Here is a 16,707-nt window from a genome sequence, read left to right on the forward strand (position 1 = left end):
CTATCTTTAAACAGTTCTGTTTCAGCCTCCCAAGGGATAGATTACAGGCATGAACTGCCATGATCAGCTGTAGTTCAAATAGCTTTATAAAGTAGCTTCTATAAATGATGAAACTCTATACAAATATGTAGTATATTAACATAGGAAAGTATCAGTATTATCTCTGTAATGAACACTGATTATTACATAGCTCTCCTGTACTGTGTAGACCAGACTGGCCTCAAACTCACAAGAGATCTGCCTGCCTGCCTCCGCCTCCCAGATGCTGGTAATAAAGGCATGAGCCACCACATCTGGCATATTAATGTGTGTGTGTGTTTAAAAATGATGGTATTAGAGAGGCGGGTTAGGAACACTTGTTGCTATTGCAGAGAACCTGGGTTTGTTTCCCAGCACCTACATGGTGGCTCACAAAACATCTGTCATTCTAATTACAGGAGATCTGATGCCTTCTCTTGACTTCTGGGGGCACTGAGCACACATACCTACCTGCAGGCAAAACACTCAGACACAAAAATAAACCTAAAAATATAGAAAAATGATTTATTTAGGTGTTATATGTATGGGTGTTTTGTCTGCATGTATGCCTGAATACCAGAAGAAAGCATTGTACCCAAAATGGCTACAGTTTTATGTGGTTGTGAGCCATCGTGTGGGTGCTGGGAATTGAACTTAATACCTCTGGAAGAGCAGATAGTGTTTTAAATAACTGAGCCATCTCTTGAGCTCCCAAAGATAAATTTTTTTTCTTTATTGATTGTTGAGATAGGTTTCTTTATGTAGTCCTGGCTATCCTGGATCTGGCTCTGTACATCAAGTTAACCTCAGAGATCTCCCTGCCTATGTCTCTGAATGTATGCCTCCACACTACATTTAAAAAAAGAAGTTTTTGGCTGGGCAGGGTAGTGCACGACTTTAATCCCAGCACTGAGAGGCAGAGGTAAGCAGATCTCTGAGTTCAAGAGAACTCTTAGTGATTTCCAGGACAGACTTCAAAGCTACACAGAGAAACCCTGTCTTGAAAAAACAAAACAAAAAATACAGGGGCCCAGCAAGATGGCTCAGCTGGAAAAGCATCTCCCGCTAAGTCTGCCGCCTGAATTTGATTCCTGAAACCTACTTGGTAGATGGAGAAAACCCAGCTCCTGCAAGTTGTCTTTCTGACTTTGACATACTTGCTGCACACACAAAAATAAATTAAAAAAAAAAGTGATGAGACTAAAGAAGATGGCTCAGTGCTTAGGAATCTTCCTGCTCTTGGAGAGGACCGGAGTTTAGTTCCCAGTATCTACATTGTGTAGGTCACAACCTTCTGTAATTTTATTGTAGGGGATCTAGTGTGTGTGATGTAGCTCAGGTGTTAGAATGTTTGCCTGACATGTGAAACCCTGGGTTTGGCCCCTGGTATCCCTTAAATTGGGCTTTATGATGCACTTCTCTGATCCCAGTACTCGGTAGGTGGCAACAGGAAGTTCAGGGTTACATAGTGAGTTGAGACTAGCCTTAGCTGCATGAGGTCCTGTAATGGATAATGATAATATCATCTAACTCAGTTCAGAAGATCACACATAGGACTGATTGAAACCGCCACCTTGCACATCAACAGATCTCAAACAAGTGTTTGGTAAAAGCTTTCCCATTTATACAGGTAACTTCCCTTTGAACTCTGTACCTGAATACTGAGCCAGCCCTGCCCCACCCCCAGCTGAAAAGTTATAGCCATCCACAGGAGTGCTCCAGGCAAGGAAGGGCTTGCCACTCAGGAGCCAAAAGTAGTATGAGTTCTTGCAGAATCCATATCTCCTTACTAAAAAAATTGTCAGAACTTTATGTTCCATTTTCATTCAACAAAGGAACACAAAGAGAACATTCTCTCCTTGGAAGTGCTGGGGAAATGAGAAAACTTTGAGGGATGTGGTCTCTTTTTTTGTGTAGTGGATTCAGAGTGTCCTTATTGATAGAGCAGTTATCAAAGAAGAAATTATGAACTGCCAAATTCTGGGGCGTTGAGGATGCTGTGTTAGAAATGTAGGAACTGTTGTTATTCATTTTATGGGAATTTTAAAAAGAACTGCGTTTTCTTAGGTTTTAGTTAGGTACTAGTTCTAATAAAAAGTGAGTCTCTTCCTCCAGTCACTTTGAACTGTGTTTAGTAAAGTGTAGTATCTATTTATCTAACTATATCTATGTATAAACAATATGACAAAAGTTTCCCCTGGAAAACAACTATGTATTAGGTGTATATACTTTTAGGTTAGTCAGAAAATGTTGAACCTAACCAATTAAGAGAATAGCTTGCATTTCTTCTAGACATCCAGCACTTTGTGTTATGGTTAAAACTGGCTTTAGTCATTCACTGGAAAGCTAGAACTTGTTCAGAGTCTTAGAGGATCCCAGGTCAGAACCTTTGTCTATATCCTCCACACTCCAGCAACGATGCCTCCCTGGACCATGGTCTGTCACTGAGTCACAGACTGTTTCTTGCTTAGCTGTATTAGGCCAGCCTTTGATTACTTTGTTGGTTTATAAAAGCTCACAGCCTTCAAGGAAGTTATGTGAAGGGAGGATATGCAACTTTCTCTGGGTGTTTTTGTGGATCCCAAGTACATGGCCCTAAAGTGTTAAATGATTCTCAAGCAAACCTGTGGTAGAAACATGGAGTATCTGTTGAACAGTGGGACTTCTAGTAGCACCTTCCTCATGATGTGAGGTCCTAGTACAGGTAGGCACAGAAATTTAGGGGACACTTACCATCACCAGCATGATTGTTGACTTCTCTTTCAGGATGGGGTGGGAGTGTGCATGGGTGTAGCTGTGTCTTAGAGAATTGCTCTCTTGTCTGTGGTGATGGCGGCGCATGCTTTAATCCCAGCCCTCCGGAGTCAGAGGCAGGTAGATCTCTGTGAGACCAACCTGGTCGACAGAGCAAGTTCTAGGACAACCAGGGCTTCACAGAGAAGCCTTGTCTCGAGAAATGAAAGAAGAAAAAACAAGAAAGAAAATTTCATGAGTTGATTATATAGCTCTGTTGGTAGCAAGCCTGATTGGCTTGCTAAACTCAAGGTTTGATCCCAGTATCCCATGAAGACTTTTCTAGTGGTGTACACCTGAATCTTAGCACCTGGGAGATGGGTGTAGTATTATCAGAAGTGCATGGTTATCCTCAGCTACACAGGGAATTTGAGGTGAGTCGGCTATTTGAGACCCTGTCTCTTCCAAAGTAAAAAAAAGAAAACAATAGTCATTGGATGTGGGACCACAGACGTAGAAGCTTATTCTTCTGTTTTATTGGATATGAAGGAAGTGTTAAATAAAGGACAGTGCCCCATAGTATATCACTGACTTTTTAGAGCGTGGTTCTGGAGAGAACAAGAGGAGGTCAAGGACAGGACTAGGAAGAGGATAATCTCGTGTGTGTGTGTGTGTGTGTGTGTGTGTGTGTGTGTGTATTTAAGACAAGAGATTAACTTTTTTAGCTTTTCGAGACGGTTTCACTGTTTAGCTCTGGCTGCCCTGGAACTCACGCTGTAGACCAGACTGGCCTCGAACTCATAGAGATCTTGCCTCTGCCTCTACCTCTGCCTCCTGAGTTCTGGGATTAAAGCTGTGTGCCACCACTGCCAGCAAGAGATTAACTCTTTAGATCCAGTCTTGAGTGGAATTCAATAGCCCTGATTGATCTCACTTACAGCTATCCACCTGCTTCAGTGTTATAGCGCTAGGGTGACAGTGACAGCATGAGCTAGCATTCTTTGCCAATGAAGTTTTATATGGTTTATAATAGCTACAGATGACATTTTCTTTTAATTTTTTGTGTACATATGTGTATATATGTAGTGCCTGAATATAATAAGTATGTATGTTTGTATACATATTACATGTGTGCAGCAGACAATAGACGTCAGATTAGGATGTCAGAGCTACTGGAACTGGAGTTACAGGTTTTTGTGAGCTGCCATGTGAATGTTCGGAACTGATTGGGTCCGCTGCAAGAGCAGCAAGTGTTCTTAACTGCTGAATCATCTCTTTGACTCCCAGATTATATTTTTGCAGTTATATAGACAATACTTCTAACAGTTGTCTATGAAAACTTGATATAGAAAGTTGATGCTGATTATTTGTATGTGCAAGTGAGTATAGTCCGGATTTCTAGGAGATGGGTGTTTTTATTTGTGTGCATACCAGTCTGCATGTCGAGGTCTCAAACAGTGTGAGTTGGGTCTCCTTTTGTCCTGTAGTTACCAGACATTGAATTCCAGTTGTCAGGCTTGCTGGTAGTCATTTATTTGTTTGTTTATTTACTTCTTGAGGCAAGGTTTCTCTGTAGCTTTGGAACCTTTCCTAGGACTTGCTCTGAGACCATACTGTTCTAGAACTCACTGAGATCCACCTGTCTCTGCCTCCCAAGTATTGGGATTAAGGATGTGCGCCACCACTGCCTGGCGCTAGTAATCATTTTTTTTTTTAAATATGGAACACTTCACGAATTTGCTTATCGTCCTTGTGAAGAGGCCATGCTAATCTTCTCTGTATCGTTCTAATTTTAGTATATGTGCTGCCAAAACGAGCACGCTAATAATCATTTTTACTTGCTGAGCTAACTTGCTTACCTGGAGGTTGCTCACTATGTTGTTGCCTTGGCTGGTTGGAACTGGGTATATAGATCAGGCTGACCCCAAACTCAAAGAGCTCTGCTTTCTTCTGCCTCCTGAATGCAGGAATTAAAGTTGTGTATTGCCATGCTTGGCTAGATTGCTAATTTTTAAACTGTAGTTCTAGTGCTATGTACACTAATCACAAAGTTTTATGTATTTCTATATGTTACTTAAAGATTTTTAAAATTTATTTTTTGAAAAAAGATCTCGTGTAACTCAGAGTTGTCTCAAACTTGAATGTACCTGAGGAGGACCTTGAATTTACTCGAAGCCTTTAAATTATGTATAATTAATTAAACACCTTTACAATGGAGATACAGTTTCAACAGCCTTAGGTAATACATTCTGAGTTTCTCTTCAGAATGTAAATAAAAATGTATCTATCTTTCAAAGAAATATGTGTGTGTTTATAGATTTTTCTGTTATGTGAAGTTGGTTCTTTGTTTCTACCATGTGGGTCCTGGGAATTGAATTGATTGTCATGCTTTGGGTACAGATACTTTTATTCACTGAGCCATCTCATCAGCCCTGCATTTCTTAACAATAAATTGAGTTACCATGTCCTATGCTATTAACTAAGTAAGACCCATAATTACATTCTAAATATTTCCTTTTGTCTTTGATGAGGCCCTGGATTTATTTCCAGGATCACATGTAAGCCAAAACAATAAAATAGCTGGGCATGGTGGTGCCTGCTGAAGACAGGCGGATCTCACTGTTCGAGGCCAACCTGGTCTACAGAGTTAGTTTCAAGACAACCAGAAATACACAGAGAAACCCTGTCTTGGTAAACCAAAACCAAACGATAAAATTAAAACCCAGGGGAGGTAGGAGAAAACCAGTATTATTCCTTAACCCCTCAGCTGCTGACTCCTGATGTGACTCTTCGAAATACTGTTTTCTTTTCCATAGACATTTACATTGAAAATATTTATGATGCAGTATAAGATTTAGCTAGAGCTGGATGATGGTGGCATACACCTTTAATCCCAGTGCTTGGGAGGCAGAGGCACGTGGATCTTTGTGAGTTCGAGGTCAGCCTGGTCTACAGAGCTAGGGCTGTTACACAGAAATCCTCTCTTGAAAAACAAAACAAAACAAAAAGATTTAGCTAGCTTCTTCTAACATTGACAGTGGCTTTTTTTGTCTTAAATTTTATTAATGTGTAATTGGTATTTTGCTTGCATGTATGTCTTTGCACTATGTGTGCAGTGCCCAGGAAGGCATGGAATCCTTTGGAACTGGGATTACAGATGGTTGTGAGCTGCCGTGTTTTTGCCGGGAATCAAACCAGGTCCTCTGGAAGAGCAGTCAGTGCTCTTGACTGTGGAGCCATCTCTCTGGTCCTCGTTTTTGTTCTTTTTTTATTAACAAAAGTAATATTTCATTATGTCATTTTAGTACATAATTTGCATTTTGTTGATTTCTTTTCCACTGTACACCATGCGTGTTCTATATACCATATCTTCAAAACCTATTCCCTTTTTTTTCTTTTCTTTTTTGGTTGTTCGAGTCAGGGTTTCTCTGTGAAACAGAACTGGCTGTCCTGGAACTCACTCTGTAGACCAGGCTGACCTCGAACTCACAGAGATCCTCCTGCCTCTGCCTCCTGAGTGCTGGGATTAAAGGCATGCGCCACCACCCGCCCGGCTGTTCTTTTCTTTTCTTTTCTTTTCTTTTTTTTTTAAAGATTTATTTATTTATTATGTATACAGTGTTCTGTCTGTCTGTATGCTTGCTGCTGGCCAGAAGAGGCCAGATCTCATTACAGATGGCTGTGAGCCATGTGGTTGCTGGGAATTAAACTCAGGACCTCTGGAAGAGCAGTCAGTGCTCTTAACCTCTGAGCCATCTCTCTAGCCCCTGGCTGTTATTTTCTTTTGATGACAGATTAACTCAGAGTACCATTGAGCTATACCTATCTCTTTTAATATTATTTATTTTGTGGTGACTGAACACGGGGCTTTGTGTATAATAAGGACGTACTCTGTCATTAAACACACTTCTAGCCCTCTAAAATTACTACTTTTTTCTCCTTTTTTCAGTGCTGTAGATTGAATCCAGGTCATGTACATGTTAGGCAAGTGTTCTACCAACAAGCTACATCTCCTATATAATATTTTTTTTTATTTATGGTATGTGTATGCCCTCAAATAAGTGTGTGTGTGTGTGGGGGGGAGGTTAACATGTCGGTGTTCATGTAAAAGGCAAAGGAAGAAATTGGATGTTTTCCTTTGTTTTCTGCTTTATTCGCTTGAAACAAAGTCTGTCTCAAACCTGAAGCATGAGGTTTTGGCTCCCAAGATTTGCCTCTTTGCTCTAGATGCTGAGATTAGAGACCTTTGTGGCCATGCCTTTTTTTTTTTTTGCCTGTGGGTATTTCAATTTAGAGCCTCATGCTTATACATAAATGTTCTTAACTGCTGGAATTATCCCCCCCCTCTTTTAATCTATCTGTCTACGTATCTACCTACCTACCTAATTTTTAAGACAGGGACTTATGTAACACAAACTAGCCTAAAATTTACTCTGCTATCTGGCTCTTATGTTTCTAAGACACAGGTTAAAACTGGATGTAATGGCACATGCTTGTAATCCCAGCAATAGATAACTAGGGAATCTAAGGGCTAGCCTGGACTATATAATAAGACTGTTGACAAAAGAGGAAAAGATACCAGCACCTTTTCCATATTAAGTATCCAATTAAATTATACCTTTTATAGTCTTAATATAGTTTTTCCATTATTTGGTCATACTGTAATTTAAATAGCCCCCTGATCTTTATTTTCTTGAAAAAATTTTTATGTGTATGTTTTTCCTGAATATATGTGCAATGCATGTGTGCCTGGTGCCTGCAGAGGTCAGAAGAGTGTCAGACCCTCTAGAAATGGAGTTACAGATGGTTGTGAGCCATCATAAGAGTGCTCGAAATCAAATCCAGGTCCTCTGCAAGAGCAATAACTACTCTTAAATGCTGAGTCAACTCTACAGCCTACTTCCATCCCCCACCCCCAATTTATTTTATTACTTTGTTTTAAGTATAGATACTTTACCTGCAGGCATCTGGGCATTATGTACATGCTTGTGCTCACAGAGGCCAGAAGAGTATATTGGATTCCATGGAAATGAAATTAAAAATGGTTGTGGGCCACCATATGCATGCTTATAATTAAACTCCTGTCTTCTTGCTCTTAACCACTGAGCTGTCTCTTCGTGCTGCCCTCCTACCCCCCACTCCAAAAGGCAGTTTCTTGTTATTTAGCTATGTGTCCTTGAACTCAAGATCCTCTTGCCTCAGCCACCCAAGTATTGAGATTATGGGCTTGTACCATTGGGCAGTGATGACAGTAGGGCCTTTGGAGTGCATTCAAAGTAAGAAGATAATGAGATGCTATTCATCATTACTTGGTAAAGTGGCTTAATGTGGCCAGCAGAATGTTGTTTTTATTTTATTTTCATTCTTTTGTTTTTCGAGAAAGGATTTCTCTTTGTAGTCTTTGTCCTGTAACTCGATCTTTAGACCAGGCTGGCCTCAAACTCACAGAGAGATCCACCTGCCATTACCACCAACATGTTTTATTTTAATGGTATTTTGTTTCCATCTTTTCCTTTCAAGGTGAGTTCCCCCAAATAGCAATATAAATCCTATCTTAAGTGAGATAATAACTTCTAATTTAGTGAGGAAATAGAGGTTGATTATCACTAAACCTAAAACCTGATGTTTTCTAGTTAGTGTGATGCTAGAATTTAAATTTTGAGTTAAAAAATACATTTAAAAACATTTATTGACTGTCTGAACTCGCATGCTCATATGCATATACACGTATAGCAAGCATGCATGCCCTGGAACATGTGTGGAGCCCAGATGACTATTTGCAGGATAATTTTCTCCTTCCACCGTGTGGGTTCTGAAGATAGAATTCAGGGCTCAGGACTTGGAGGCAGTAATTTTTACTTGATGAGTGTTTTGCCAGCTCCATTAAAAAAGTTCTGTTTATTTGTTGTGTGTATACACGTGTGTGTGTCATAAGAGGGTATTTTATCCTCTGACATTGGAGTTCCAGGTGTTTGCGAACTGTCTGACATGGATGTTGAGAACCAAATTCTTGTTAGTGTTCTTAACCACTGAGTCATTTCTCCAACACCTATCCCCAACCCCCAGCTTTAACTTTTTTTTTAAAGATGGCATATACAGCTAGTAAAGTCTGCACCATTATTTTATATTCTGAAAAATTCTGAAATCTGAAATGGTTCTTATTCCAAGCATTTCAGGTACAGAATACTGAGCTTGTAATGAGAGAATGTTGATGGTATTCAAATTTAAATCCCCAAATCTTGGGAGTAAAAGAATACTGAGTTTGGCATTTTTTATTTGATTTTATTTTGTGAGCTGGGTTTCTGTCTGCACGTATGAGCACCACATACATGCAGTGCCTTCAGCAGTTTAAATAGTACTTTGATTCACCTGGAACTGGAATTAGAGACAGTTGTAAATTCTCATGTGGGCGCAGGGGCTTGAATCCTAGTCCTCCTGAGGGGCAGCTAGGGCTCTCAGTTGCTGAGCCATCTCTAGCTCAATGATTCTCAGCCTGTGGGTTATGACCCCATTGGGGTCACATCATATCCTGCATATCATATAGTTTTGATTCATAATAGTAGCAATATTACAGTTATAAATAGCAAGGAAATAATTTCATGGTTGAAGATCACTACAAGAGAATCTGTATTAACTGGGTGGTGGTGGTGCACACCTTTAATCCCAGCACTTGGCAGAGGCAGGCAGGTCTCTCTGAGTTCAAGGTCAGTCTGGTCTATAGAGATTCCTAGGACGTGTAACAGAGAATCCCTGTTTTGAGAAACCAAAAAAAGGGGAGGGGGTGCTGGAGAGATGACTCAGCGGTTAAGAGCACTGACTGTTCTTTAAGGGCATCCAGGTTCATTCCCAGCACCCACATGACAGGATACCCTCACACAGAGATACATGCAGGCAAAACACTAATGTAAATAAAATAAAAAAATATATATTTAAAAAAGGATCTGTATTAAAGGGTCTTTGTATAAGGAAGGCTGAGAACCTCTATTGTAGCTCCTTTGAATTTGAAGCTTTAGTTGATGATGCCTCTGGAATAGTAAGAATTAACAACACTCTTTTAGATTGCTGTCCTTTCTTTCTCTTTAAAGAAAAAATGTTAGGGCTGGGGAAATGGCTCAGCTGTGGATAAGACAGTTTGATGTTAAATCTTGACGACTTGATTTTGATTCCTTGAACCCACATGATAGGAGGAGAGAACAAATTCCTGCAAATTGTTTTCTGACAACCTAAAACACACATGCACAAAATAAATGCAAAAACAACAAAAAGACAAACTTAAAATACCAAAACAAAACCTCAGCCGGGTATGGTGGCATACACCTTTAATCCCAACACCAGGGTCAGAGGCTTGTGGATCTCATATTTGTCAGTTCAGTTCGATGCCAGCCTGGTCTACAAAGCGAGTTCCAGGACAGTTAGGACAGCTACACAGAGAAACCCTGTCTTGAAACAACAACGAAAAAACATACAACAAATTGGAAATCTAAGTGGAAAATGCATTTAGTACTCGTACACTGCCAGACAGTTTAGTGGATACACACTGTATTTGTTGTTGACTTTCCTGATCACATGGCTTGCTAGAAGCTAGGATTTCCTGCTCAGCGTTACAAGATTTTCATAGAGCATATCTGTAGTCTGGGAAAAGAGAAGTATGGAATGGCTAACTGTGTAATTCTGTGGCATTTATAATGCCAATAGCTTAGAGGAGTCGTGATTTGGTCTACATAGGATAAAGCAGCAGGAGGTGGACTAGAGTTAACTTCTTCTTCTTCTTCTTCTTCTTCTCCTCCTCCTCCTCCTCCTCCTCCTCCTCCTCCTCCTCCTCCTTCTCCTTCTTCTTTCTTCTTCTTTCTTCTTCTTTCTTCTTTCTCCTTCTTTTTTAAATACTTCATTTGATTGTAGAGATAGTCCAGTGGTTTCGAGCACCTAGTGCTCTTGCAGGGGACCTGCATTCAGCTCCCAACACCCACAAGGTAGCTCATAATCACCTGTAACTAGTTCCAGGGAATCCTGCTGGCACATGATACACATGTACTCACATAACGTCACACACATACACATACACAAAAAAAATCCAATCCTAAAAATACTTTTATTAGTTAAGCCTTTCTCTTTCTTATTTTTTGAGATAGGATCTATTTAGCCCTGGCTAGCTTGGAATGTAACAAGGCCCTATCTTCAAAACACCCCCCCTCCCCCGAAAAAAGGCAAAACAAATGAAAACCACGAAAGCAGCCTGGTGGGCCATGAGGAACAAGTCAGTAAACTGCATTTCTGTATGACCTCTTTCATTTTCTGCTTTGTTTTTCTCTAATGATGGACCTTTAAGTGAAATAAACCCATTCCTCTCCAAGTTACTTTTGGTAATAATAGTCTTTGTCACAGAAATAGGAACTACTACAGTCAGTAATCAAAGATTTTATTTCAGTAGTGAAAACAAAAGAATTAACTGCTGTTTGTATTCATGTATCTAAACTTTATTTTTGAAGTATTGACTTTAATATTGGTTTAACATTTATTCATACTTTTATCCTTCTATTTCAGTATCAGATATAGAAGGTGGTGATGGACTGCAGCTCAGAAAGGAACATACTCTCAAAATATTTGCTTATATCAATTCCTGGACTCAGAGGTATGCAGTTGTAGGTATTTTGAAGACTAACTTGGTGAATTGTATAAATTGCCATTACTTGTCATTAGATTTTCTTTTAGGATGTTTTATTACATGTTTTTTTTTGTACTAATGGTAGTTATCAATATTCAATCATTTTACCTTTCCCTTAATCATGGGCTTGATTATGACATTGTTTTTAAAACAACATAAAATTTTTTCTTTCTTTTTTTTTTTTTTTTTTATTTTAAGACAGGGTTTCTCTGTAACAGCCCTAGTTGTCCTGGAACTTGCTCTGTAGCCTGGAGCTCACAGAGATCCACCTGTCTCTGCCTCCCAAGTGCTGGAATTAAAGGCATGCGCCGCCGCCACCACTGCCCGGTTTACTTTTGATTTTCTTTCTTTTACCTTTCCCTCATTTTTTAGGAATGAGTGACTAAAATTTTGAAGGATATTTTGAGCGTTCTCTCTCTCTCTCTCTCTCTCTCTCTCTCTCTCTCTCTCTCTCTGTTAATTATTTTGAGAGATAAGAGGATTTTTTGTTTTTTTGAGACAGGGTTTCACTGTGTAGCCTTGGTGTCCTGGAACTTACTCTAGACCAGGCTGGTCTTGAACTCAGAGATTGTCCTACCTCTGCCTCCAGAGTGCTGGGGTCAAAGTTGTATGCTGCCACCACCCCGTCAATAAGAAAATTTTTATAGAAAGCTCAAAGCTTAAAGCAAAAACTATCTTCATTGTGGTAATGTATTTTGAAGCCATCTGCTGCTTGTTCTTTTTATTATGAACATTAGTTCAATTTTTATATGATACATAAGTTGAGAATATATGGAATAAAACTCCAAGAATCATAGTTGTTAATACAGTCAGTTTGAAAAAAAGCTAAATTTCTGTCTCTGTGATTTTAATTGGTGGTGGCAAACAATCTTAACAGTGCTGAAGTTTAATGCCAGCCTATTAACTGCTGGGCTTTACCACTGAGTTATATGCCCAGCCTTCTAGTAGTTTTTCAGGGGAGATAAAGGTTGACTTTAAATTCAAGGCCTTGTATACACTAAACAACTATTTAGTGTATGTCCTCAGGCCCCCCCCCCCCCCCCCCCCGACTAAATACCTTTTCACTTGTGTGTTTTGCCTAATTTGAACTAGTCTTCTTAAAGTTTTATGAGTTAGAAAAATGTTTAATGTGGGACAAAGAGCTGTCTCAGGGGTAAAAATCTTCTGCTACCAAACCTGATAGCTGAGGCTCAGATCAGGGGCATTGATAAGGTAGAAGGGGAGAACTGTTTCACAAGTTGTTCTGACTTCCATACATGTGCTATGGCATCTGTACATGAATGCACACATGTGCAGGGACACACCCAGTATATGTATATAAACTTTTTTTTTTGAGACAGGGTCTCACTGTGTAACTGTGGCTATCTTGGAACTCACTGTATAGGCCTACTAGTCTTTAACTCACAGAAATTTGCTTGTTTCTGCCTCCTAAGTGCTAGGATTAAAAATGTATGCCACCACACTGGGCAATAAATAGAAAATTTAAAAAAATATTTGAGGTATTATTGTTAGTGATCAGTGAACGTGCTACATCTTATAACATAAAAATGTATAGCGTTTAAGCCGGCCACTGGTGGTATATGCCTTTAATCCAAGTACTCAGGAGGCAGAGGTAGGCGGATCTCTGAGTTCAGACCAGCTTAATCTACAGAGCAAGTTCTAGGAAGGCCAGGGCTTCACAGAAAAACCCTGTCTCGAAAAAGCCAAAGGGGGAAAAACTTAGTTTCAAATCTCAGCTATTCTGCAATGATATTTTTACAGTATTTTTCTTTTAGTAAAATTAGCAGTTTTTGGGAAAAGTTAGTAGGTTTTAAGTACTTAAAACTTAAATTCAAGGTTGATGCTGACATCTCTTCTGAATATCAACCAGATAGATTGTTTCAGACTGAGTTGTCATTGCTTTCATTATGAGTAGACTATATGAATATATATTTTATATTGATACGTTAATTGAAAATTTAATAATTGAAGTGATTTGCTGAGTCATAATTTTGAATCTGTTGTAGCTATAGCTAGATGCCTACATAATAGACATCTACTAGAAAAACATAGCACTTATAAATTCAGAATGTATTGGGTAATCCTGAATAAGGTGAAATCCATAGAAGTAATATAATTTTCCTAATATCTTACTTATAGTTATTAGTGGAGTTGGGGTTGTAATTACAATTTCATGCTTTATTTTATACTAGTAAATATAAGTATTTTTTAATGTAGAGTCTGTGAACAAAGAAGTAGTTGGGTGGTAGTAGTGCACTCCTTAATCTCAGCACTCTGGAGGTAGAGGCGGGTGGATCTCTGAGAGTTTGAGGCCAGCCTGGTCAATGGAGTGATAGCTAGGACTACACAGAAAAGTCTTGTCTCAAAAAACAAAAGAATAAAGGTTTCAAAGAAATTTTATAAATGAAAAAAATAGTGAAATTATAAAGGAAATCTTGATACGTGCAACTGTAAACAATAATCAATAGGCTTTATCATAATACCCAAATTTGCCCTCAAATTAATGAGAACCTCTGCTTGGTCACCTAAAATAGCTGGAGGGTGGCTTTGGAGATAGATAGGCATGGATGAAAGTTATGCTTCATCTATGAACTGGGTGGACAAATTATTTTATTTTATATTTGATACAGTGTCTTACTACGTAGCCTTGGCTGGCCCAGAACTCACAGAGACCTGTCTACTTCTGTCTTCTGGGATTAAAGACTTGACCCACCCTCCCTGACTTGTTCTTATACTCTTAATTGTTTATGCTGGTAGACTAGAGAAGGGCTAACAGTAGCATCCAGTTGTTTTCTACAAACTTTACTCATTCTTCATCCACTTTTTTCTTTTTCTTTTTTTTTTTTTTTTTGTTTGTTTGTTTTTTGTTTTTCAAGATAGGGTTTCTCTGTGTAACAGCTCGCTGTCCTGGAATTGATTTTTGTATAGCTGGCTTTGAAATCACAGAGATCCCCTACCTCTGCCTCCCAAGTGCTGAATTTAAAGGTGTGCATCACCACCGCCTGGCTTGTTATTTTCTTATACTTAAATGTTATTGACTAAGTTTAAGATTGTGCTTCTTTCATGGGGTAAATACCTGTTAACAGTTACCTACAAAAAAGATTAGGCTGAGTACAATAAAAAGAAAAATTGGTAATAATTTGGTGACCTTGTGGAGAAAAGTGTTTATAGCCTTCATATAATATCAGTAGAATGGGATGGACATAATATAGCTGAGTGTGTTCAACAGTTGTGAGAACCCTGGGTTTGATTTGTGTCACCACATACAACACACAGATTATCAAATCAGTGTAGTATCATCACATTATTATAGGCTCATGCCTGTAATCTCAGAACTTGGAAGGTAGGGGCAGGAGATTCCCAAGATCCTGGCCAGTCCTGGCTGCATAGTTAGACCTCATTTTAACAAACATGTTGTGTGCAATGAAAACTTGTAACACAAGTTGATGTAGATCATGTTGGCCTTGAACTCACAGAGATCTGTCTGCCTGCCTTTTCTCCTGCTGGGATCAAAGGTGTAGCTACCTCACCTGGCCAGTATTATTGTTTCTGATAACCTTCCATATGATAAGAACTCCCAAACAATTGAAATTAACCCTTTAAACTAATTAATTAATTTATTTATTGGCATACTGATCCCCACTTTCCCTCTTCATCCTATGCTTAGAGAGGTTAAGGCCTCCCCTGGAAGTCAACTAATTCTGTCTCATTACCTCATTGAAGCAAGACCAACCTCCTCCCCTCATCTTCCCCTCACCCCTCCACAGCCACCTCTGCTGCCGAAGGTATCTCTCCGTAGAGAATGGGCTCCACAAAGTCAGTTCATGCCTTAGAGTTAGAGCCTGTTACCACGGCCTGTGACCCCATATACTACCCAAGTCACAATGGTGTTAACTTTTTAGTGGAGTGTTATTGATCCTCTTTAAAATCAACATATTTGAAAAAGTGCTAGATTTGCCTGTGGGTAATTAGATGCTGAGAACTGGAAGCCCTCAACAAAGGCTTACCAGTTAATCCAGTTCCTTTGAGCACTGCTGAACTACTAGTCTGAGAACCAGCTATGGGCTGGCATAGCTGACCCCTGGTGCTTGCTGTGGCAGTTAAAACGTTCAGCAAATTTGTTTTGCTGTAAGAAGTAGGCAGTCGGGCTGGAGAGATGGCTCAGTTTTAAAAGCACAGACTGCTCTTCCAGAGGACCCCAGTTCAATTCCCATCACCCAAATGGCAGCTCATAACTGTAGTTCCGGTGTCCTTACACAGACATACAGACAGACATACACCAGTGTACATAAAATAAAAATAAATTAAAAAAAATAGAAGTAGTTATCCTGTAAGAAAGGATTACTAGTTTCAAATGTTTGGGGAGTTTTTTACATCTGGAATACTGTGTTGTAATAGGTCTTTAAATTTTTTTTTTTTAAGATTTATTTATTTCTTATGTGTACAACATTCTGCTTCCATGTATGCCCACACACCAGAAGAGGGCGCCAGATCTCATTACAGATGGTTGCGAGCCGTCATGTGGTTGCTGGGAATTGAACTCAGGACCTCTGGAAAGAGCAGTCAGTGCTCTTAACCTCTGAGCCATCTCTCCAGCCCGGTCTTTAAATTTTTTACATGTTTTAATTTTATATGTATGAATGTTTTGCTTGCATGCATTTGAAGTATTATTATTGTTAGTGATCAGTGAACAAACATGCTACATCTTATAACATAAAAATGTATAGTATGTGTACCATGAGTATAGTTGGTGTCCTGAGAAGTCACAAGAGAGCTTTGGATTCCTTGGAACTGAAGTTACTCATGGTTGTTATCCTCTGTGTGGGTTTTAGGAGCTGAACCAGGGTCCTTGGAAGAGCAGCCAGTGCTCCTAACTACTGAGCCATTTATCTCTTCAGTTCTTTAATGCTTTCAATAGTAGATCAGAATAGGGAAAATGATAGTGGATGCGTGTTGTGGAATTCTAGGACGGTCTGTTATCTTACTTGTCTTATAGTTCTTCATGAGTATTTATTTACTACTAAAATAAATTGGAGCTACATGTTTTATGCTATCACTGCACTTAAAAGGCTTATTAGTGTGTGTTCATGAGAGTGTGCAAGTTTTGTCATCCTTTCCTTCTGTGGTTTCAGGGATTGGACTCGGGTCGTTAGTAATGTATAGCAAGTGCTTTGCCCACCAAGCTCATTATCCCTCATTACATTATCATCCCTCATTACATGTGTTTAAGTATAAATTTAAATTCAGATGGAAGCATATCATTTTACTTGGGAAATAAGTTCATAACCAGGCTG

The 16,707-nt window shown here is 39.2% G+C and overlaps 1 protein-coding gene and 1 non-coding gene across 2 annotated transcripts in view; one reads left to right on the plus strand and one right to left on the minus strand.

Moving 5' to 3' along the window:
• The window catches only part of Usp34 (ubiquitin specific peptidase 34), a 178,261-nt gene that overhangs the window by 4,071 nt on the left and 157,483 nt on the right, over positions 1 to 16,707 (plus strand). The window contains exon 2 of the mRNA XM_085692268.2: positions 11,293 to 11,380. Within this exon, the coding sequence (XP_085548394.2) occupies positions 11,293 to 11,380 (88 nt within the window). The remainder of the gene's footprint in view (positions 1 to 11,292; positions 11,381 to 16,707) is intronic.
• LOC125401314 (U6 spliceosomal RNA) lies at positions 4,465 to 4,571 on the minus strand. Its single transcript, XR_007232318.1, has one exon. It is a non-coding gene; the product is annotated as a U6 spliceosomal RNA (small nuclear RNA).

This window comes from Myodes glareolus, chromosome 8, assembly GCF_982192425.1.
Source record: "Myodes glareolus chromosome 8, mMyoGla1.1, whole genome shotgun sequence".
Lineage (NCBI taxonomy): Eukaryota > Metazoa > Chordata > Mammalia > Rodentia > Cricetidae > Myodes > Myodes glareolus.